This window comes from Anolis carolinensis, chromosome 1 (assembly GCF_035594765.1).
Source record: "Anolis carolinensis isolate JA03-04 chromosome 1, rAnoCar3.1.pri, whole genome shotgun sequence".
Taxonomy (NCBI): Eukaryota; Metazoa; Chordata; class Lepidosauria; order Squamata; family Dactyloidae; genus Anolis; species Anolis carolinensis.
Genome location: NC_085841.1, coordinates 210,413,051 through 210,434,965, shown reverse-complemented (window position 1 = coordinate 210,434,965; position 21,915 = coordinate 210,413,051). Strand labels below are relative to the sequence as shown.

The 21,915-nt window shown below is 45.8% G+C and overlaps 1 protein-coding gene and 1 long non-coding RNA gene across 3 annotated transcripts in view; one reads left to right on the top strand and one right to left on the bottom strand.

Annotated features, from left to right (window-relative positions):
• Positions 1 to 21,915, bottom strand: part of LOC134294205 (uncharacterized) — a 48,250-nt gene that overhangs the window by 12,896 nt on the left and 13,439 nt on the right. The gene's annotated exons all lie outside the window — the stretch shown is intronic.
• dlx1 (distal-less homeobox 1) lies at positions 9,640 to 20,635 on the top strand. Its single transcript, XM_062964502.1, has 3 exons — positions 9,640 to 10,328; positions 13,281 to 13,480; positions 18,252 to 20,635. Exons 1-3 carry the CDS (start codon positions 10,013 to 10,015, stop codon positions 18,522 to 18,524), a joined length of 789 nt encoding a protein of 262 aa, XP_062820572.1. The 5' UTR covers positions 9,640 to 10,012; the 3' UTR covers positions 18,525 to 20,635.

The window sequence follows — 21,915 nt, the reverse complement described above, 5'->3', positions numbered from 1 at the left end:
GTGATGGCATCACAGCAGTGGACAAAGCAACAAAAGTAAACACCCCACAACCTCGAAAATTAACAGCACAACCCCTCATCCATGCCTCTAGGTTGATACAACAAAAAGAAAAGAAAAATAAAGTCCTAATTAGAGGGAGAGGAATAATTGTTTTTATCCAATTGCTGCCAGTTAGAATGCTAAGCTCCGCTCACTTGGTCTCCTAGCAACCCACTCAGCCCAGGGGACCCTTTACCTTAACTATCACCAATTCCTCAATACTTTATTTCCCATACCACCATACTTCGCCACAGCAACGCGTGGCCGGGCACAGCTAGTATCTCTATAAAACATACACTGGAGGAGCACGTGCTCGATAGTTTCGATATGGCCAGACCCACAAGGACATAGTCTCTCAGGAGCAGGGGTCTTCCGGTACCTCCCCTCCAGTACTGCTGATGGGAGGGAGTGACATCTTGCAAGAGTGAAGGCTTTATGATGATTAGGCACCTCCAGGTTTGTTAAATAAGCCATGGGAGCGATGGTATATCTGTTGTCTGCACTAATGTTAAAGACTGGAGAGCAAACCAAATCAGATTGTAGCTCTGTGTCCAGGATCCGTTGTCTGATGTGGACCTTAGCTTGGTCCCATCCCATGTTTAGTAGATGTTTTTGAGAGAAGCCTAGAGTTGCGAATTTTGTTGCTACTACCTTGTTCCATGTAGATTGAAACTCATCTCTCAGAGTTAGCGGGCAAGGCCACATGGCGAGTGAGACAGATGCAGCCAGTAATTGAGAGTGGCTATCCATGCTCTCGCCTCCACTCTCACAAGGCCTATCTCTAAATGCAGGATGGCGTTTGAGATGCATCTGGGGACTTGCATCGTTGATCTTAAAAATTTTGATTGTACCTGCTCCAGAGGGGCAAAGTTTGGGTAGGGGACAGAGACAACCGAGACAGAGACAACAGACAGACAGATGCAGAGGCAATTTAACCTTCTCCTGAGGGGATGTTCGATTCTGGCCACAGGGGGGAGCAGCTGCTTCATCATCCACTCTGATGACACTTCCTCACTTCCGCATTCCAAGGTTGTAAATTAGTTAAACTTGCCTCCCCACTTTTATGAGTGATACCTTATTTCCTACTTGATAGATGCAACTATCTTTCGGGTTGCTAGGTCAGCAACGAGCAGGGGCTATATTTTATTTTTAATTGATGGGTGCTCACCCCGCCACGGGCTGGCCTCGAACTCATGACCTCATGGTCAGAGTGATTTATTGCAGCAGCTGTTTACCAGCCTGCACCACAGCCCGACCCCTAACGTTGCTAGTGTTGGGAATCATCCTGGACTACTCAAGTCTAGATATAGTTGGTAGCCCAGGTGGCAAAGTGCGTTAAAGCACTGAGCTGGAGGTAACGCGTTCCATGCAGTCATGCCGGCCACATGACCTTGGAGGTGTCTATGGACAACGCCTCGGGCTTAGAAATGGAGATGAGCACCAACCCCCAGAGTCAGACATGACTGGACTTAACGTCAGGGGAAACCTTTACCTTTTATAGTTAGATAGATGATAGACTTAGATTGAAGGAATCCTTTCCCTGTTTCCAACGCATGCCTAGACAGGCTTTACTGTGTTTCACTCTATCCTGTTTACATCACGTCCCTTACTTTGAAGTTAGCAGAAATGTGAATCTCCAGGGATACTAACTTCTCATTGGTTAGAATGTCTTTTATGGCCCCAATAAACTGGACTATGAGGTTGGAACCATTGTCTCTCCTGGCAAGCTGTAACTACAGTAGAGTCTCACTTATCCAACATAAACGGGCTGACAGAACTTGGATAAGCGAATATGTTGGATGATAAGGAGGCATTAAGGAAAAGCCTATTAAACATCAAATTAGGTTATGATTTTACAAATTAAGCACCAAAACATCATGTAATACAACAAATTTGACAGAAAAAGTAGTTCAATATGCAGTAATGCTATGTAGTAATTACTGTATTTACTAATTTAGCGCCAAAATATCATGATATATTGAAAACATTGACTACAAAAATGCATTGGATAATCCAGAATGTTGGATAAGCAAGTGTTGGATAAGTGAGACTCTACTGCATTTAGATGTTTGTTATTTTTCCTTTCTTATTTTTCCTTAAAAACCAGTCTAGAGTAGACTAGACAGCTCCCAAGCCTTTCTATCTACAATGGAGTTCTTTTTACCTGAATAAATACTTTTTGAACTTTTACTGAGACTCTGCAGTCCATTGCAATCCTAAATGGTCAAATGCTTCACTTTGCTCACCCTGTGTAAGTAACTGCTGCACTTGAAAGCTTTTGCTTTTGCTACTCTGTTGAATTTTGGTGGAATCTCCTCCAGAGAGGGTTAAATTGAGTCTAACCGCTCAGAGATTACCACAACAGCTTGTGACTTGAAGGTTGGGTTGCTGACCTGAAGGCTGCCAGGTTCAAATTCCACCCGGGGAAAGCGCGGATGAGCTCCCTCTATCAGCTCCAGCTCCATGCGGGGGACATGAGAGAAGCCTCCCACAAGGATAGTAAAACATCAAAACATCCAGGCATCTCCTGGGCAACCTCCTTGCAGACGGCCAATTCTCTCACTCCAGTAGCAACTCCAGTTGCTCCTGACACGAAAAAAAAACCCACAACAGCTAGAACACCAAAACTACACAACATCTCAACTGCCTTGTTCTCAAAGTTTCCCTCTGGAATTAATGCAGCTTGGCACCACTATATCTGCCTAGGCGCAATGCTATAGAAAAATGGGAGTTGTGGTTCAACAAGGCCTTTATTTGGCCTTCTCTAAGAGTGCTGGTGCCAAGCAGAACTATAACTCCCAGCAATCCATAGCATTGAGCCATGGCAGCTAAAGTGGTGTCAAGCTGCATCCACCTTAAAGTGTAGAATCTGATCATGCCCATTTCCTGGCTATTGGTTGTTGATGTTAGTCGATGCATTTTTATTATGTTTTTCCTCTGCTGGTTTTAATTGTTTTAATCAGATTGTTTATATTATTATGTCTTTAAATGTGTTTTGTTTGTAATCTTTGCCTAAGTTGGGCTTGGTCCCCATGTAAGCCAACCTTAGGGAGATGGTGGCAGGATGTAAAAATATAGTTGTTATCCTTATTATTATAGATGCAACCACAGAATTGGTTGTAATGAATTTTTACGGACTGTATGGTCATGTTCCAGAAGCATTCTCTCTTTACGTTTCACTCACATCTATAGTAGGAATTCTCAGAATCGTGAGGTCTGTTGGAGACTAGGCAAAGGGGGTTTATATATCTATGGAATGTCCTTGAGGCGTATGTTAATATTTCCCTACATCAAGGGAACCACTGACCACACAGGGAAGCCGATGAAGAAACAACAACCTACAAACTATCTACAGACCCACAAATGCTACATTCAGCAAAGGACAAGAGGGATCCTTTAATCTCTGCAGGAGTCTACTGTATACCATGCAGCTACATAAGGAGCATCAAACGCAGCAGTAGTCTTGCCCAAACACGAATCAAGGAACATGAAAGGCACTGCAGATTAACTCAACCAGAGAAGTCAGCCATAGCAGAGCACTTGATAAACTAACCTGGACATAGCATATTAGTTGAGGACACAGAAATGCTCGACCACTCAAACAATCACCATGGCAGACTACACAGAGGAGCCATTGAAATCCACAAGCATGTGGACAATTTCAACAGAAAGGAGAAAAACATGAAAATGAACATTTGGCTATCAGTACAGTAGAGTCTCACTTATCCAACGTTCTGGATTATCCAACGCATTTTTTGTAGTCAATGTTTTCAATACATAGTGATATTTTGGTGCTAAATTCATAAATACAGTAATTACTACATTGCATTACTGCATATTGAACTACTTTTTCTGTCAAATTTGTTGTATAACATGATGTTTTGGTGCTTAATTTGTAAAATCATAACCTAATTTGTTGTTTGATAGACTTTGCCTCGATCCAACATATTCGCTTATCCAACGTTATGTTGGATAAGTGAGACTCTACTGTATTTTAAAAACTCTAAAATCGGGATAGTAAATAGAGGACAACACTCTGAAAACAGGGGAAATATAGACAGGAAACCGTCAGGGCTAGCCAACACCTCCCAACAAAGGATTCCCCCAGGCAGGAAGCAGCCAGACCTTGAAGCTGAAAAGCTATTCAGTGCTAATCAAGCTGTATGTATGGGTAAGTGAGTACGTTTTGTATGTTTCACATGTTTCGATATGGTCAAAATTGACTAATCAATAAAGAGTTGTTGTATAATCAAGGTGGCCAATTGCAGCATTCACACCTGCCTCATGCAGACAAGAGTTCTTTCTCCCACCCTGGACATCCCACAGATATATAAACCCCACTTGCCTAATTTCCAACAGGCCTCCCAACCTCTGCCATAGATGCCGGAGAAACGTCTGGAGAGAATACTTCTGGGACCAGGGCCGGTTGTTACTAGGCGGCCGCGGACGCGGCCGCCTCGGGCGCTGGCTGCTAGGGGCGCCATTCGGGCCTGACTTCCTGGTCGCGGCCGGCGATCGCCCGGGCGGTCGCCGGCCGCGACCAGGAACTTCCTGGTCGCGGCCGGCGATCGCCCGGGCGGTCGCCGGCCGCGACCAGGAAGTCAGGCCCGAATGGCCTAGCTGTGCTGTGCGCGTGCGCACAGCACAGCTAGGCCATTTTGCCCTTAGTAACAAACTAAGGGCAAAAATGGCTTCTCTGGCTGTGCGCATGCGCACAGCCAGAGAAGCCATTTTTGCCCTTAGTTTGTTACTAAGGGCAAAATGGCCTAGCTGTGCTGTGCGCACGCGCACAGCACAGCTAGGCCATTCGGGCCTGACTTCCTGGTCGCGGCCGGCGACCGCCCGGGCGATCGCCGGCCGCGACCAGGAAGTCAGGCCCGAATGGGCTATCTGCGCTGTGCCCGTGCGCACAGCGCAGATAGCCCATTCGGGCCTGACTTCCTGGTCGCGGCCGGCGATCGCCCGGGCGGTCGCCGGCCGCGACCAGGAAGTCAGGCCCGAATGCCCTAGCTGTGCTGTGCGCGTGCGCACAGCACAGCTAGGCCATTTTGCCCTTAGTAACAAACTAAGGGCAAAAATGGCTTCTCTGGCTGTGCGCATGCGCACAGCCAGAGAAGCCATTTTTGCCCTTAGTTTGTTACTAAGGGCAAAATGGCCTAGGTGTGCTGTGCGCACGCGCACAGCACAGCTAGGGCATTCGGGCCTGACTTCCTGGTCGCGGCCGGCGACCGCCCGGGCGATCGCCGGCCGCGACCAGGAAGTCAGGCCCGAATGGGCTATCTGCGCTGTGCCCGTGCGCACAGCGCAGATAGCCCATTCGGGCCTGACTTCCTGGTCGCGGCCGGCGATCGCCCGGGCGGTCGCCGGCCGCGACCAGGAAGTCAGGCCCGAATGCCCTAGCTGTGCTGTGCGCGTGCGCACAGCACAGCTAGGCCATTTTGCCCTTAGTAACAAACTAAGGGCAAAAATGGCTTATCTGGCTGTGCGCATGCGCACAGCCAGATAAGCCATTTTTGCCCTTAGTTTGTTACTAAGGGCAAAATGGCCTAGGTGTGCTGTGCGCACGCGCACAGCACACCTAGGCCATTCGGGCCTGACTTCCTGGTCGCGGCCGGCGACCGCCCGGGCGATCGCCGGCCGCGACCAGGAAGTCAGGCCCGAATGGGCTATCTGCGCTGTGCCCGTGCGCACAGCGCAGATAGCCCATTCGGGCCTGACTTCCTGGTCGCGGCCGGCGATCGCCCGGGCGGTCGCCGGCCGCGACCAGGAAGTCAGGCCCGAATGCCCTAGCTGTGCTGTGCGCGTGCGCACAGCACACCTAGGCCATTTTGCCCTTAGTAACAAACTAAGGGCAAAAATGGCTTATCTGGCTGTGCGCATGCGCACAGCCAGATAAGCCATTTTTGCCCTTAGTTTGTTACTAAGGGCAAAATGGCCACGCTGGGCGGGGGCGGGGCCAACTGTGGCCCCGCCCCCCTCACTAATCGCCCTGGCCCCGCCTCCCACGCAGCGTGGGAGGCGGGGCCAGGGCACGCTGGGCGGGGCCAGGGCGCGGGTGGCGGGGGCGCTTTTCAGCACCCCCGCTTCCCATTAAAAAATATCTCCGGCCGGCCCTGTCTGGGACATGGCCATACAGCCCGGAAAACTCACAGCAACCCTGTGATTCCGGCCATGAAAGTCTTAGACAACTTAATGTCAAGCTTCCCGCTTTTTGGGAAACTGACATTTCACCCCGATGAAGATAGTTTTGCCTCCCGCTTAAAAATGCGGGAACCTTTGAAATGTAAAGATTTCAGTCACAACCAAACAACTCATTGGGGCTGGATCTACACTCCCCTATAATGCCATTTTGAACCTTGCGATATGAGTCTTACACACAGATAATTCAATGCAGTTCAAACCTGCATTATATGGCAGATTGATTCAGCTATGATTTCCTCCGGATTAATAGATTTCTAGGGTTCACCAAGAAACGTTTGCAAACCCTTTGTTGATAGATAACGAAAGCTACATTAAGATTAAGGGGATTGGTTTTTCAAAACACAGACAAAACAGGACACAGGGTAAATCCAACGAAAGTAGAAGTAGACTCTGGCCATTTAATGCTGTTTCAACCCGATATTGAAGAAAGTGGTTTCGCTGTGCAGATTTTATTTATCGTGTCAGAAGACAAAAGCTGGACACTTGGAGTAAGTCTGGTGTCGCTGTAAGAAGGTCCTCCATAGTGCATGTGGCAGAGCTCAGGCTGCATTGTAATAGGTGGGCTGTGGTTCGCTCTTCTCCACACTCCACTTTGCAGACCCATTTCTTAAGATTAGCTCTGCATCTTGTGGTCGCAGAGCACAGTCTGTTCAGCTTCTTCCAAGTCACCCAGTTTTCTGTGTGCCCAGGGGGGCGTTTCTCATCTGATATCACCCACTGATTGAGGTTCCCGGTTTTAGCCTGCCTCTTTAGGACTCTCGCTTGCTGAGGTGTTCCTGCAAGTATCAGTGAAGAAATAGAAAACTATTTCTTGATGGAAGGCATTGGCTGATGGCTGATATCTGAATGGGCTGGGGATGTCACTACCTTGGCACTTTCATTATTGGCAGCTACTTTCCGGTGGGTGTCAGCTGGAGATATCCTGTGATAATGTGGCATGTCTCATTAAGAGCCACATCCACTGTTTTAACATGGTGAAATGTGTTCCATACTGGGCATGTGTATTCAGCAGAGTAGCAAAGTGCAAGGGAAGATGTCTTCACTGTATTTACTTACTTAGGCGATCCCTCTTAGTTCGAGGATGATTGTCTTCCATCCTGGGGGTGGGTTCTTAGGTGGCTGAAGAAACCTATTCTTGGTCTGCATGTTCTCCCGCAGTGAGGACATCGGTTTACAGGTGCAAAGTGGTCTGGTCAGGGTTGGCTTGACACTCCTTCCTCTTGGCACGTTTCTCCCTTAAGCCCTCCATTCGTGCCTCTTTGAACTCCGCAGCACTGCTGGTCACAGCTGACCTCCAATTAGAGCACTCAAGGGCCAGGGCTTCCCAGTTCTCAGTGTCTATGCCACAGTTTTTAAGGTTGGCTTTAAGCCCATCTTTAAATCTCTTTTCCTGCCCACCAACATTACGTTTCCCGGAGTAGAGCAACTTAGCCAGTCCAGCGGAATTGATGTCGTAGGAGCATCACTTCAATGTCTTCACTGTATCTGGTTATGATTCCCAGGTTATGCCAGTCAGCTTTCATATGATATTATTTCTATCGCCCACCTTTTGCTTGATAGTCAAGCAGTGCTTCACGGTCCAGAGTGACTCTCGGGTATTTTGTTGTGCTGCAGTGCTCCAGTGGGATTCCTTCCCAGGTAATCCTCAGAGCTCCAGATGCTTGTCTCTTCTTAAGATGAAAAGCACAAGTCTGTGTTTTTGATGGATTAGGAATCAGATGGTTTTCCCTGTAATAGGCAGTAAGAGCACCTAAAGCTTCGAGAGCTTCTGTGCAGATAATTACCTAGGAAATTCTAGAACCAGGGTTGTTGTATGTTTTCCGGGCTGTATGGCCATGTTCTAGAAGTATTCTTTCCTGACGTTTCGCCCACATCTATGGCAGGATCCTCAGAGGTTGCCTGCCATAGGCAACCTCTGAGGATGCCTGCCATAGAACCGGTTTGAGGCCCTGATGGTGATGACAAACTGCAGAACCACTGATGCGCAAGCAGGGCTTGCTTTTATGGGAGTGTGTTGTCTAGCCAGTCCAGTTCGAAACTGCCTTCCTTTTGTGATTAGTGTGGAATTTAGGACGAGGCTAATGGGAACCTTTCGCCTGCTGGTTGCACACTGCTCGAACTGCATCCTATGGCCAATTGCAGTCCAATGTATTGCAGTTCAGCCTGCATTACAGTAGAATCTCGCTTATCCAACATTCTGGATTATCCAATGCATTTTTGTAGTCAATGTTTTCAATACAGCATGATATTTTGGTGCTAAATTTGTAAATACAGTAATTACAACATAGCATTGAACTACTTTTTCTGTCAAATTTGTTGTATAACATGATGTTTTGGTGCTTAATTTGTAAAATCATAACCTAATTTGATGTTTAATAGGCTTTTCCTTAATCTCTCCTTATTATCCAACATATTCGCTTATCCAACATTCTGCCTGCCGTTTATGTTGGATAAGTGAGACTCTACTGTATATGGCAGTGTGGATCCAGCGAGGGCGAGAAAGGCTCAACCCTTTGCCCTCTGCACCTGGTTTCCTGCTCCTTGATGCTGAAATTGGTGTTGCTTTGGGGCAAAGCATTTGGCTTTGGCTTTGTGCGCAAGCATTTAATGAATAAGCAATATATTGACATGGTCTGAATTTAGGTTTATGTGCAATGGTTCCGTGGAAAAGTGGTTTTAAGTAACTATATGTTTTAGCTGACTAATGTATTTTATGTCCAGTAGAGTCTCGCTTATCCAACGTAAACAGGCCAGCAGAATGTTGGATAAGCGAATATGTTGGATAATAAGGAGAGATTAAGGAAAAGCCTATTAAACATCAAATTAGGTTATGATTTTACAAATTAAACACCAAAACATCATGTTATACAACAAATTTGAGAGAAAAAGTAGTTCAATACACAGTAATGCTATGTAGTAATTACTGTATTTATGAATTTAGCACCAAAATATCACGATATATTGAACACATTGACTACAAAAATGCGTTGGATAATCTAGAACGTTGGATAAGCGAGTGTTGGATAAGTGAGACTCTACTGTAGTTGTTAATGGTTTTTAATGTGTTGCAGTTTTATTGATCTGTTTGGCATTGAATTTTGCCGGTTGTTGTAAGCCGCCCCGAGTCCCCTCAGGTGAGAAGGGCGGGGTAGAAATGTTGTAAATAAATATATAAATAAATAAATACGATAGGATTCTCGCCTTGCTAGGGTTGAGATGGAAAAGATTGTCTTGGGGTTTTTTTGGAGGGGGGAATCCACAGTTTGGGTCTCCCCTCCTTCGGCCAAGGCGCGCTGCCCTCCTCCTCTTCTTCTTCCTCTTCTTCCTCTTCCTCCTCCGGCGTCGTCGTCGCCTCCGTCTCCGTCTCGCCTGGGTCCAGCCGCCGAGCCCCGAAAAAACGTCTCCGGCCAATCGGCAGCGATTCTGCCCCACGGCGGGCCAATCAGCTCTCCGGGCTCATGCATATTCATCGCCTTTAGCTGAGTCAAAGCTTTTAGGCGAGTTTGGGTAGAATCTCCGGCTCTCTCCACGCTGGAGACTTTTTCAAAGAGGCAAACTCCATCTTTATATATATATATATATATTTATTTATATATCTCTCTATCTCTCTATTTCTCCCTCCCCCTTTCTTATGAATGGAAAGTGAAAAGCCCTGGTCTTCTTCTTAACTTGGGTCCTGAGAGGAGGGGGGAGGGAGGGGGAAGGAGAGAAAGAGAGGGATTGAGTCAAGGGATTGCGAGCGAGCGAGAGGCACCCAAGGCAGCGGCGAGCGATGACCATGACCAGCATGCCAGAGAGCCTGAGCAGCCCGGTGTCGGGCAAGGCGGTCTTCATGGAGTTTGGGCCTCCGGGGCAGCAGATGCCCCCCTCGCCGCTCTCCCACGGACACTACTCCATGCACTGTTTGCACGCGGCCGGCCACGCGCAGCCCGACAGCTCCTACAGCGCCGCCTCGTCCTTCTCCCGGCCCCTGGGATACCCCTATGTCAACTCCGGAGGAGGCAGCCACCCGGGCAACCCTTACATGAGCTCCGTCCAGTCCTACCCCAACAGCGCCAGCCTGGCCCAGGCCCGCCTCGAGGAGACAGGTAGTACGGTTGGGCGGGAGGGGGAGGGAGGGAGGGGGTAGAGGGGAGGGGGGAGGGGAGGGGGAGGGGGCCCACGACCCCCCAGGCAAGGCCCGGCGGGACTCAGGGAGACGGGAAAGCAAGGCAAGAGCGAAGAAACAAAGCCCACGAGGAGCTTCTTCAGGAAGAAAAGGAAGGAAAGGGACAGGAAGGGGACTCTTTCTCTTTGGAAGAAATCAAAGAAGGGGAGGAAAAAAGGAAGGAAGGGGAGTCTTTCTAAATGGAGAGACAAGGGATGGAGAAAATCAAGGAAGGATACAGTAGAGTCTCACTTATCCAACATAAACGGGCCGGCAGAACATTGGATAAGCGAATATGTTGGCTCGAGGAAAAGTCTATCAAACAACAAATTAGGTTATGATTTTACCAATGAAGCACCAAAACATCATGTTACACAACATGATAAACGGGGCCGGCAGAACATTGGCTAAGCGAAAATCTTGGATAATAAGGAGGGATTAAGAAAAAAAAAGCCTATTAAACATAAAATGACATTATGATTTTACAAATGAAGCACCAAAACATCATGTTACACAACATGATAAACGGGGCCGGCAGAACATTGGCTAAGCGAAAATCTTGGATAATAAGGAGGGATTAAGAAAAAAAAAGCCTATTAAACATAAAATGACATTATGATTTTACAAATGAAGCACCAAAACATCATGTTACACAACATGATAAACGGGGCCGGCAGAACATTGGCTAAGCAAAAATCTTGGATAATAAGGAGGGATTAAGAAAAAAAGCCTATTAAACATAAAATTACATTATGATTTTACAAATGAAGCACCAAAACATCATGCTACACAACATGATAAACGGGGCGGCAGAACATTGGCTAAGCGAAAATCTTGGATAATAAGGAGGGATTAAGAAAAAAAAGCCTATTCAACATAAAATGACATTATGATTTTACAAATGAAGCACCAAAACATCATGTTACACAACATGATAAACGGGGCGGCAGAACATTGGCTAAGCGAAAATCTTGGATAATAAGGAGGGATTAAGAAAAAAAAAGCCTATTAAACATAAAATGACATTATGATTTTACAAATTAAGCACCAAAACATCATGTTATACAACAAATTTGACAGAAACAGTAGTTCAATACGCAGTAATGCTATGTAGTAATTAGTGTATTTACGAATTTAGCACCAAAATATCACGATGTATTGAAAACATTGATTACAAACATCCAGAATGTTGGATAAGCGAATGTTGGATAAGTGAAACTCTACTTTACTTTCTCCACGGAAGGGATTGGATTGCTTAAAGTTTTTCGAGGCTTGGGGACACGTTCCAGACGCATTATCTCCTAACGTTTCACCCACATCTATGGCAGGCATCCTCAGAGGTTGTGAGGTATATTGGAAACTAGGCGAGAGAGGTTTATATATCTGTGGCAGGTCCAGGGTGGGAGAAAAAAAAACTCTTGTCTGTTGGAGGCAAGTGTGACTGTTGTAATTAATCACCTTGATTAGCATTTAATGACCTTGCAGCTCAAGGCCTGGCTAATTCCTGCCTGGCGGAATCCTTTGTTGGGAGGTGTTGGGAAGGGGGTTCTTTCTACATAGAGAAAAAAGGGATGGAGAAGAGAAAGGAAGGGGACTTTCTCCATGAAGGAGAAAAGGAATGGGACATTCTCCGGGCCTTTTCACACAGCCATAGAACCCAGAATATCAAGGCAGGAAATCCCACAATATCTGCTTTGAACTGGGTTATCTGAATCCACACTGCCATATAGCAGATAATGGGATTTTCCGTCTTGATATTCTGGGTTATATGGGTGTGCGGGTGGAAATAAAGGAAGGGGGCTTTCTCCATGAAGGGAAAAGGGGATAGGACTTTCTCAATGGAGGGAAGAAAATAATGGGACTTTCTCCATGGAGAAGATCAAGGAAGGGGACTTTCTCCATGAAGGGAAAAAAGGATAGGACTTTCTCAATGGAGGGAAGAAAATAATGGGACTTTCTCCATGGAGAAGATCAAGGAAGGGGACTTTCTCCATGAAGGGAAAAAGGGATAGGACTTTCTCAATGGAGGGAAGAAAATAATGGGACTTTTTCCATGGAGAAGATCAAGGAAGGGGACTTTCTCCATGAAGGGAAAAAGGGATAGGACTTTCTCAATGGAGGAAAGAAAATAATGGGACTTTCTCCATGGAGAAGATCAAGGAAGGGGACTTTCTCCATGAAGGGAAAAAGGGATAGGACTTTCTCAATGGAGGAAAGAAAATAATGGGACTTTCTCCATGGAGAAGATCAAGGAAGGGGACTTTCTCCATGAAGGGAAAAAGGGATAGGACTTTCTCAATGGAGGAAAGAAAATAATGGGACTTTCTCCATGGAGAAGATCAAGGAAGGGGACTTTCTCCATGAAGGGAAAAAGGGATAGGACTTTCTCAATGGAGGGAAGAAAATAATGGGACTTTCTCCATGGAGAAGAGAATAGAAAGGCAAGGGGCTTCCTCTTTTCCCCATTTGTCGCTCCGACCTCCGGAGAGACACAGGCATCCCTGCCGCCCTTCCCTGGATCTCGCCCACAAAGCCCCTGGCAAAACCCAGGAAGGGAATTCCTCTCCTCTCCACAGCCAACCCCCTCCCCCAGATGTGCGCCTATTAGGCTCGGCAATTATTTATTGCGTAGCGCTATAAACAATGTATGCAATTAAGGGCAATTAAACCTAAAGTGCCGCCGCCGCCGCCAGTAAAAATAGCAAACTTTTTCTCTCTCGCCTCTCTTTGGGCGATGGAGCGGCGGGACTGGCAGTGGCTCTCCTCCTCGGATGCCAAAACAGCAGCAGCGTTGAAGTGGGCTTCTTTGGAGTTGCGTCTCGAAGGGAGCACGAAGAGGCTCGTGGAGACTTAGCCCTCACCCTTCTCCTCCTTTTCCTCCATTTGCCCGCAGGGACCGAGGCGGAGAAGAGCACGGTGGTGGAAGGCGGCGAGGTGCGCTTCAACGGCAAAGGCAAGAAGATCCGGAAGCCGCGCACCATCTACTCCAGCCTCCAGCTCCAGGCCTTGAACCGGCGCTTCCAGCAGACCCAGTACTTGGCGCTGCCCGAAAGGGCCGAGCTGGCCGCCTCCTTGGGACTCACCCAGACGCAGGTATGCAGGCAGGCAGCCACCCCAGGCACCTCAAGGCTGCTCCTTCTCTCTCGGGACCTTCTGCCCACGAGGGACGTCTCCCAAGACAAAAGAGGCCTTCCGGGGCTTCCCTGGTCACGTCTCCCGCTTGATCGTGGAAGCTAGGCAAGGCCAGCCCTTAAATAGGAGGCTACCAAAGAATCTCAGGACCCATAGGCGTCATTTCAGGGGAAAGAACCGGCCAAACCACCTCTGCGGCTGGATCTATATGCCCTGTATCCCAGAATGTGATTCACAAATTATCTGTTTGAAACTGGGTTATATGAGTCTCCACTGCCAGATAATCTGGGATCAGATCCTGGGATATAGGGCAGTTTAGAAGGAGTCTTCCTTGCCTAAGGAAGCCTTGGCAAGGAAATTCATGGAGTCTCGGTAAACCCACAGGCGCATGCACACGCAGATATTTAGGAGAGATATCATATATATACACATACCGATATGATATCTATCTACAGTAGAGTCTCACTTATCCAAGCTAAACGGGCCGGCAGAAGCTTGGATAAGCGAATATCTTGGATAATAAGGAGGGATTAAGGAAAAGCTTATTAAACATCAAATTAGGTTATGATTTTACAAATCAAACACCAAAACATCATGCTATATAACAAATTTGACAGAAAAAGTAGTTCAATGTTATGTTGTAATTACTGTATTTACGAATTTAGCACCAAAATGTCATGATATATTGAAAACATTGACTACAAAAATGGCTTGGATAATCCAGAGGATTGGATAAACGAGGCTTGGATAAGAGAGACTCTACTGTATTGAATCTATCTATCTATCTATCTATCTATCTATCTATCTATCCATATATCTTTCTGTCTGTCTTTCTTTCTACCCATCCACCTCAAAGAGCCTTCTAACTTTTCTAAAGTCGATACTGTTCGGTTTGCTGTGAGTTTTCCGGGCTGTATGGCCATGTTCCAGAAGCGTTCTCCCCTGACATTTCGCCCACATCTGTGGCAGGCATCCTCAGAGGGTATGAGGTCTGTTGGAAACTACTCAAGGGAAGTTTATATGTCCGTGGAATGCCCAGGGTGGGAGAAAGACCTCTTGTCTGTTTGAGGAAAGTGTGAATGTTGCAATTAATCACTTTGATTAGCACTGAATCGCCTTTCAGCTTCAAAGCTTGGCTGCTTCCTGCCTGGGGGAATACTTTGTTGGGAGATGATTAGCTGGCCCTGACACACAAGAGTCCTTTCTCCCACCCTGGACCTTCCACAGATATACAGGGTGTTTGAAAAAGAATTTAAAATACCCTGTATAAACCCCACTTGCCTAGTTTCGATCAGAACTCACAGCCTCTGAGGATGCCTGCCACAGATGCAGGCGTAACGTCAAGAGAGATACAGCTTGGAAAACTCACAGCAACCCAGCGATTCCGGCCATGAAAGCCTTCCACAACACATCGCTATTCTGTTTCTTATTTTACGGCCTTTGGAATTGCTAAGAATATCCTCTAAAGACATCTCCCACTTTCCCCTTCACTCCAAAGATTTATTTACCCCATTAGGCAGCCTCAGTTTTTCCTCAGGGATGAAGGCGTTGAGATCTCGTTTTCGAAGGGCAGCTGGTGGATCTAATTTTCCCAGGCTTTGGTGGGATAAGAGACCCAACCGGATAGAAATGGGAAAACCCGCGCTTCCATCTCCCGCATTTCTGAATCAAAGGAATTGCATGCCTTAGAAAAGCAAGCGAGGAAAGGTGCTTAGGTGAGAGGTGACGCTTTATAGACGTATTAAATAAAAATCTGCTTTTTAAAGTCCCATATAAAATGCGGAGGGGAAAGTCATCGTTTTTGGGGGTCTCCACTGGGGAAAACGTGGGTATAGACATTTAGTAGTCGGATCCAAAACATTGGGTGCAAGCCTTTATTCTTTTTTACCCGGACGTTGACAGTAGAAAGGGCTGGGCCTGCTTCCGTTCTCAGTCCACGAGTAGGAATAGATGGCGAAGGGATCTACCCTTTGGCCTGGAAAAACTTGCGTCACTTACTGTTGTTTCTATTGTTATTATTATTTGATATACAAATAATAATTATTATTTAATTAATAATTAAATTAACTAATGATGATGATGATGATGATGATTATGATTATTACACTGGCCAACACACATTCTGATGCCATAAATTTTAGCTCTGTTCCTAGATATATTTGACCTGCTGATTCCAAACATTGCACCAGTTTTCCCCTATGGGCTCCCGTTTGTGAGATACAGAACATGTGCCATATACCAGTCACCATCTGCTCACCCATAGAAACCCACGATAAGCATATCTAAGAGATATCTAGAGCGGATGCGGTCATTCCCATTCAATTTTCTGAATCAGCACCTCAACTAACCCTCAGAAACAGGCCTAAAAAACTAGACACCAAGAACTGTGTTATCGTGTTGTCGAAAGCTTTCATGCCTGGAATCACTGGGATGCTGTGAGTTTTCCAGACAGTAAGCAGCCAGTCCTTGAATCGGCAAGGCCATTCAGTGCTAATGAAGGCGGCCAATTGCAACATTCACACCTGCCTATAACAGACAAGAGTTCTTTCTCCCACCCTGGACATCCCACAGATGTATAATCCCCACTTGACTAGTTTCCAACAGACCTCACATCCTCTGAGGATGCCTGCCATAGATGTGGGCGAAAAGTCAGGAGAGAATGCTTCTGGAACATGGCCATACAGCTCGGAAAACTCACAGCAACCCAACCGTGTTGTTGTTGTTGTTGTTGTTGTTGTTGTTGTTGTTGTTACTGGCTATCTTAAAAGGGGAAAGCAGCTGTTTGGAATTTTAAAATATTTACGTATTATTATTATTATTATTATTATTATTATTATTATCGTGTCAGGAGCAAGCGGAGTTGCTTCTGAAGTGAGAGAATTGGCCGTCTGCAAGGACGTTGCCCAGGGGACGCCCGGATGTTTTGATGTTTTACCATCCTTGTGGGAGGCTTCTCTCATGTCCCCGCATGGAGCTGGAGCTGATAGAGGGAGCTCATCCGCACTCTCCCCGGGTGGGATTCGAACCTGGCAGCCTTCAGGTCAGCAACCCAACCTTCAAGTCAAAAGGCCTTTATCCCCTAGGCCATCGGAGGCTCCCTCTGAGGATGCCTGCCATAGATGCAGCCGAAACGTCAGGAGAGAATGCTTCTGGAACATGGCCATACAGCCCGGAAAACTCACAGCAACTCAACTGTGTTTTTGTTGTTGTTACTGGCTATCTTAAAAGGGGGAAAGCAGCTACTGTATTTGAAATTTTAAAATATTTACGTGATATTATTATTATTATTTAATTTAAAAGTGGTCGGAGAGACACGTAAAACAATTCCTAGCCGAGGAGGTTTGCCAGAAGTCCTTTCTTTTCGCCAGAAGTCCAAGCGTGCTCCTCCATTCCCAGGAATACGGCCTCTACGCCCAAGAGACCCTAAGGGCTCCAACAGGGCCAAGGGCGCTTTGGGTTCGGGTGCCGTATTCGGCCGAGTATTTATTTATTTATTTACAGTACAGTAGAGTCTCACTTATCCAACACTCGCTTATCCAACGTTCTGGATTATCCAACGCATTTTTGTAGTCAATGTTTTCAATATATCCTGATATTTTGGTGCTAAATTCATAAATACAGTAATTACTACACAGCATTATTGCGTATTGAACTACTTTTTCTGCCAAATTTATTGTCTAACATGATGTTTTGGTGCTTCATTTGTAAAATCATAACCTAATTTGATGTTTAATAGGCTTTTCCTTAATGCCTCCTTATTATCCAACATATTTTGGTGCTAAATTCATAAATACAGTAATTACTACACAGCATTATTGCGTATTGAACTACTTTTTCTGCCAAATTTATTGTCTAACATGATGTTTTGGTGCTTCATTTGTAAAATCATAACCTAATTTGATGTTTAATAGGCTTTTCCTTAATGCCTCCTTATTATCCAACATATTTTGGTGCTAAATTCATAAATACAGTAATTACTACACAGCATTATTGCGTATTGAACTACTTTTTCTGCCAAATTTATTGTCTAACATGATGTTTTGGTGCTTCATTTGTAAAATCATAACCTAATTTGATGTTTAATAGGCTTTTCCTTAATGCCTCCTTATTATCCAACATATTTTGGTGCTAAATTCATAAATACAGTAATGACTACACAGCATTATTGCGTATTGAACTACTTTTTCTGCCAAATTTATTGTCTAACATGATGTTTTGGTGCTTCATTTGTAAAATCATAACCTAATTTGATGTTTAATAGGCTTTTCCTTAATGCCTCCTTATTATCCAACATATTTTGGTGCTAAATTCATAAATACAGTAATTACTACATAGCATTATTGCGTATTGAACTACTTTTTCTGCCAAATTTATTGTCTAACATGATGTTTTGGTGCTTCATTTGTAAAATCATAACCTAATTTGATGTTTAATAGGCTTTTCCTTAATGCCTCCTTATTATCCAACATATTTGCGTATCCAACATTCTGCCGGCCCCTTTATGTTGGATAAGTAAGACTCTACTGTATTTATATTCAAAGACAAACGCAGGCTCCGAGCTGGCCTCGAACTCAAGACCTCTTGGTCAGAGAGATTGGCTGCAGCTGGCTGCTCACCAGCTTGCGCCACAGCCCGGATGTCCCCTCAGATCTCTTTGGGACGGGACCACGGCTTGCTTGGACTCACGGCCCTGTTTCTCTCTCTCGCTTGTGTGTGTGTGTATGTGACACAGGTGAAGATCTGGTTCCAGAACAAGCGCTCCAAGTTCAAGAAGCTGATGAAGCAGGGCGGGGCGGCGCTGGAGAGCGGCGGCGTGGGCTTGGCCAACGGGCGGTCCCTCTCCGGCGGCTCTCCCCCGGGGGCCCCGGTCTGGAGCAGCCCCTCGGCCGCGGGAAAGAACTCCTCCTCGGGCTCCGCCTCCGCCTCGGGCGCCTACATCCCCAGCTACACGTCGTGGTACCCCTCGGCCCACCAGGAGACTCTGCAGCAGCCCCCGCTCATGTGAGGAGCCCGAGCCTCCCCGGCCTGCCCTCCTCACTTCCTTCCCTTTGTTTTGTTTTGTTTTGAACCTCTTGGGCGGCAAGGACGACGCTTTTCTGGTGTTTTTTAAAACCCGATTCCCTGCCCTGCACAGATGCCACGCGGGGCCTGTTCCCACCGGAGACAGATGCCACAGCGGACCCACCCGAGGGAGGCCCCGCCAGCAGGGCGGCAGGGAAGGGACTCTCTTGCTGGACAATCCGGAGGAGCCACGCCGCCGCCACCGGGAACAGAGAGATCTCTGTGTGAAAAGGGACAAGGGGGGAAGCGGGAGGGGAGAAAGGGGCTCCTCTCGCTGGCCGGCCTGTCTGTCCGTCTGTCGTGTCTGTCCTGATGAAATGTAGGTCACTCCCTCCCCAGTTGTCCTGTGGCCTCCCAGAAGGGGAAACGAGCCATCCTTCCCTTCCTTCTCCGTCCCTTTCCTTTTTCCTTTCCACTTCTTTTCATTTCTCTCCTTCTCTCTTCTCTTTCCTTTTCTCTTCTCTTTCCTTCCCTTTCGCTTCGTTTCTTTTTCTTCCCTTCCCTTTTCTCTCTTATTCCTCTTCCCCTTTCTCTTCCTTTTTTTCTCCATCTCCCTTGCCCTTTCTCTTCCCTTCTCCTTCCTTCCCATTCCCTTTCCTTTTCTCTTCCCTTTCCTTTTCTTTTCTCCCATTCCCTTACTTTTTTCCCTTCATTTTCTGATCCTTCCCTTCTCTTTTGCTTTCTTTCCCTTTTCTCTTTTTTCTTCTTTCTTTTCCTTTAATTTCCCTTCTCTTTCCCTTTCACTTCATTTCCTTTTCTTCCCTTCCCTTTTCTCTTCTAATTCCTTTTCTCCTTTCCTTTCCCCTTGCTTCCCGTTTCTCCTTCCTTCCCTTTTCTTTTCTCCCATTCGCTTGCCTTTTTCCTTCCCTTCCCTCTCTTGCTTTCTCTTCTCTTTCTTTTCCCTTCTCTTCCGTTCCCTTTCATTTCCCTTTCCCCCTTCTTTGCCCTTCCTTTTCCCTTCCCTCCCCTTTCTCTTCTCTTTCCTTTCCCTTCCTTTCTCTTTCATTTTCTCTTCCCTTCACTTCCATGTCCCTTTAATTTCCCTTTCTTTTCCTTTCCCTTCTCTTTCCTTTCACTTCCTTTCCTTTTCTTAACTTCCTTTTTCTCTTCCTATTCCTCTTCCCTTTCTCTTCTCTTTCCTTTCCCTTCCTTTCCCTTTCCTTTTCTCTTCCCTTCACTTCCATGTCCCTTTAATTTCCCTTTCTTTTCCTTTCCCTTCTCTTTCCTTTCACTTCCTTTCCTTTTCTTCACTTCCTTTTTCTCTTCCTATTCCTCTTCCCTTTCTCTTCTCTTTCCTTTCCCTTCCTTTCCCTTTCCTTTTCTCTTCCCTTCACTTCCATGTCCCTTTAATTTCCCTTTCTTTTCCTTTCCCTTCTCTTCTCTTTCCTTTCACTTCATTTCCTTTTCTTCCCTTCCTTTTTCTCTTCTTATTCCTCTTCCCCTTTCCTTTTCTCTCCCATTCTCTTTTCTTTTCTCCCATTCCCTTGCTTTTTTCCGTCCCTTTCCGTCCTTTCCCATCTCTTCCCTTTTCCTACTTTCTTTTCCAGATTGGGACATGAGAGAAACCTCCCACAAGGATAGTAAAAACATCAAAACACCCGGGAGTGCCCCAGGCAGCATCCTTGTAGAGGGCCAATTCTCTCACACTAGAAGCCGCTTGCAGTTTCTCAAGTCGCTCCTGGCACGAAAAAAATACAAAAAAACTTTCTTTTCCTTTTCCTTTTTGTTTTCTTTCCTTCCTTTCCTCCCTTCCTCTTTTCTTCTTCTTTCCCACTTTCCTTCCTTCTTTCTGTCTTCCTTTCCTTCTCCCAGTTTGTCCGCCCCTCCCGCCCACCCTCCCCCCAATATTTGTTGTAGTCCTCGGTGTACATTTTTGGTTTCCTTTTATTGTCAAGGGGAAAGGGGGGATTTCTTAAATTATTCTTATTTATTGACTGGAATCTACCACTATGATGAGAGTCCTCATGTTTTGTTTTGTTTTGTTTTTTTACAAAAGAAAAGAGAGAGTGAGAGAAAAGAAATAAACGTAAGAGCAGATCTGTTTTGCAGAAGTGACGCTGGTTTCACTCCATTTGTTCCCAACTAGCCGCATGCGCATACCATTCCTTCTCCGTCCCATCCCGACATTCATGTTTCTGTTTTGGGAATCAGTGCAAATGGGTTGACATTCCCATTATATGTGCAAACGCACATACAAGGACACGCCGATCTAAATGTATTTCCTCCACACTTCATGAAAGCCATTGTTTCCTTTTGGGGAGACTGTGCTGGGAGCATGAGCTGAATTTCAAGGGTGAGAATATTCAAACGGGGGAAGCGCCCTGGTTTATCTGGGATTCCCGTTATTCCTATAGCGATGCATTCAGTCAAATCGGGAAAGGACAGCAAACGGGCTTCGCGCTGGTTTAAAACTCAATTTCTTTGCACCACATCCCTTCGCATATCATTGCCAATGTGCGTGCATTCTCCAATTCAGGCTTTTATTCTTGGGTGTACACATTTCCCTATTAATTCAGATACATAATATTATATACATATGTTGCGCACATTTTAGCTTTAAAATAATATTATCCCTGATTATTATTATTATCAACACAACGACGTTGTATGGCACAGCAAACAAGATAGATATGCTGGATTTCGTTTCGCAAAACCACAAGTCGAACACTTCCCAAGTGTCTAGGACTGTGTGATGTATTTTCTGATGATGTGTGCAGATCCCAGTAGGGTGGCCTTTTGCAGTTGGCAGATGGTGATTTTGTCAATGTCTATTGTTTCCAAATGCCGGCTGAGATCTTTTGGCACGGCACCCAGTGTGCCCATCACCACCGGGACCACCTGCACTGGTTTCTGCCAGAGTCTTTGAAGTTCAATCTTGAGGTCCTGATAGCGGCTGAGTTTTTCCTGTTGTTTTTCAATTATTATTTTTAATTAATTTTAATTAATTTTAATTAATTATTATTATTAAATATTTTTTTCTATTATTATTATTATTATTATTATTATTATTATTATTATTATTATTATTATTATTAAGGATGAGTTGTCGAAGGCTTTCGTGGCTGGAATCACTGGGTTGCTGTGAGTTTTCCGGGCTGTATGACCATGTTCCGGAAGCATTCTCTCCTGATGTTTCACCCACATCTATGGCAGGCATCCTCAGAGGTTGTGAGATCTGTTGGAAACTAGACAAGTAGTAGGGTGTATATATCTGTGGAATGTCCAGGGTGAGAGAAGAGACTCTGGTCTGACTGAGGCAAATGTGAATGTTGCAACTGGCCAGATTGATTAATATTGAATAGCCTTGCAGCTTCGAAGCCTGGCTGCTTCCTGCC

Excerpts from the sequence above, each read along its gene's own strand:
- dlx1 (XM_062964502.1), top strand. The coding sequence starts at position 10,013 with ATGACCATGACCAGCATGCCAGAGAGCCTGAGCAGCCCGGTGTCGGGC. Across the intron at positions 10,329-13,280 it reads GGCCCGCCTCGAGGAGACAG|GGACCGAGGCGGAGAAGAGC; the intron begins GTAGTACGGTTG and ends ATTTGCCCGCAG. Across the intron at positions 13,481-18,251 it reads TGGGACTCACCCAGACGCAG|GTGAAGATCTGGTTCCAGAA; the intron begins GTATGCAGGCAG and ends TATGTGACACAG.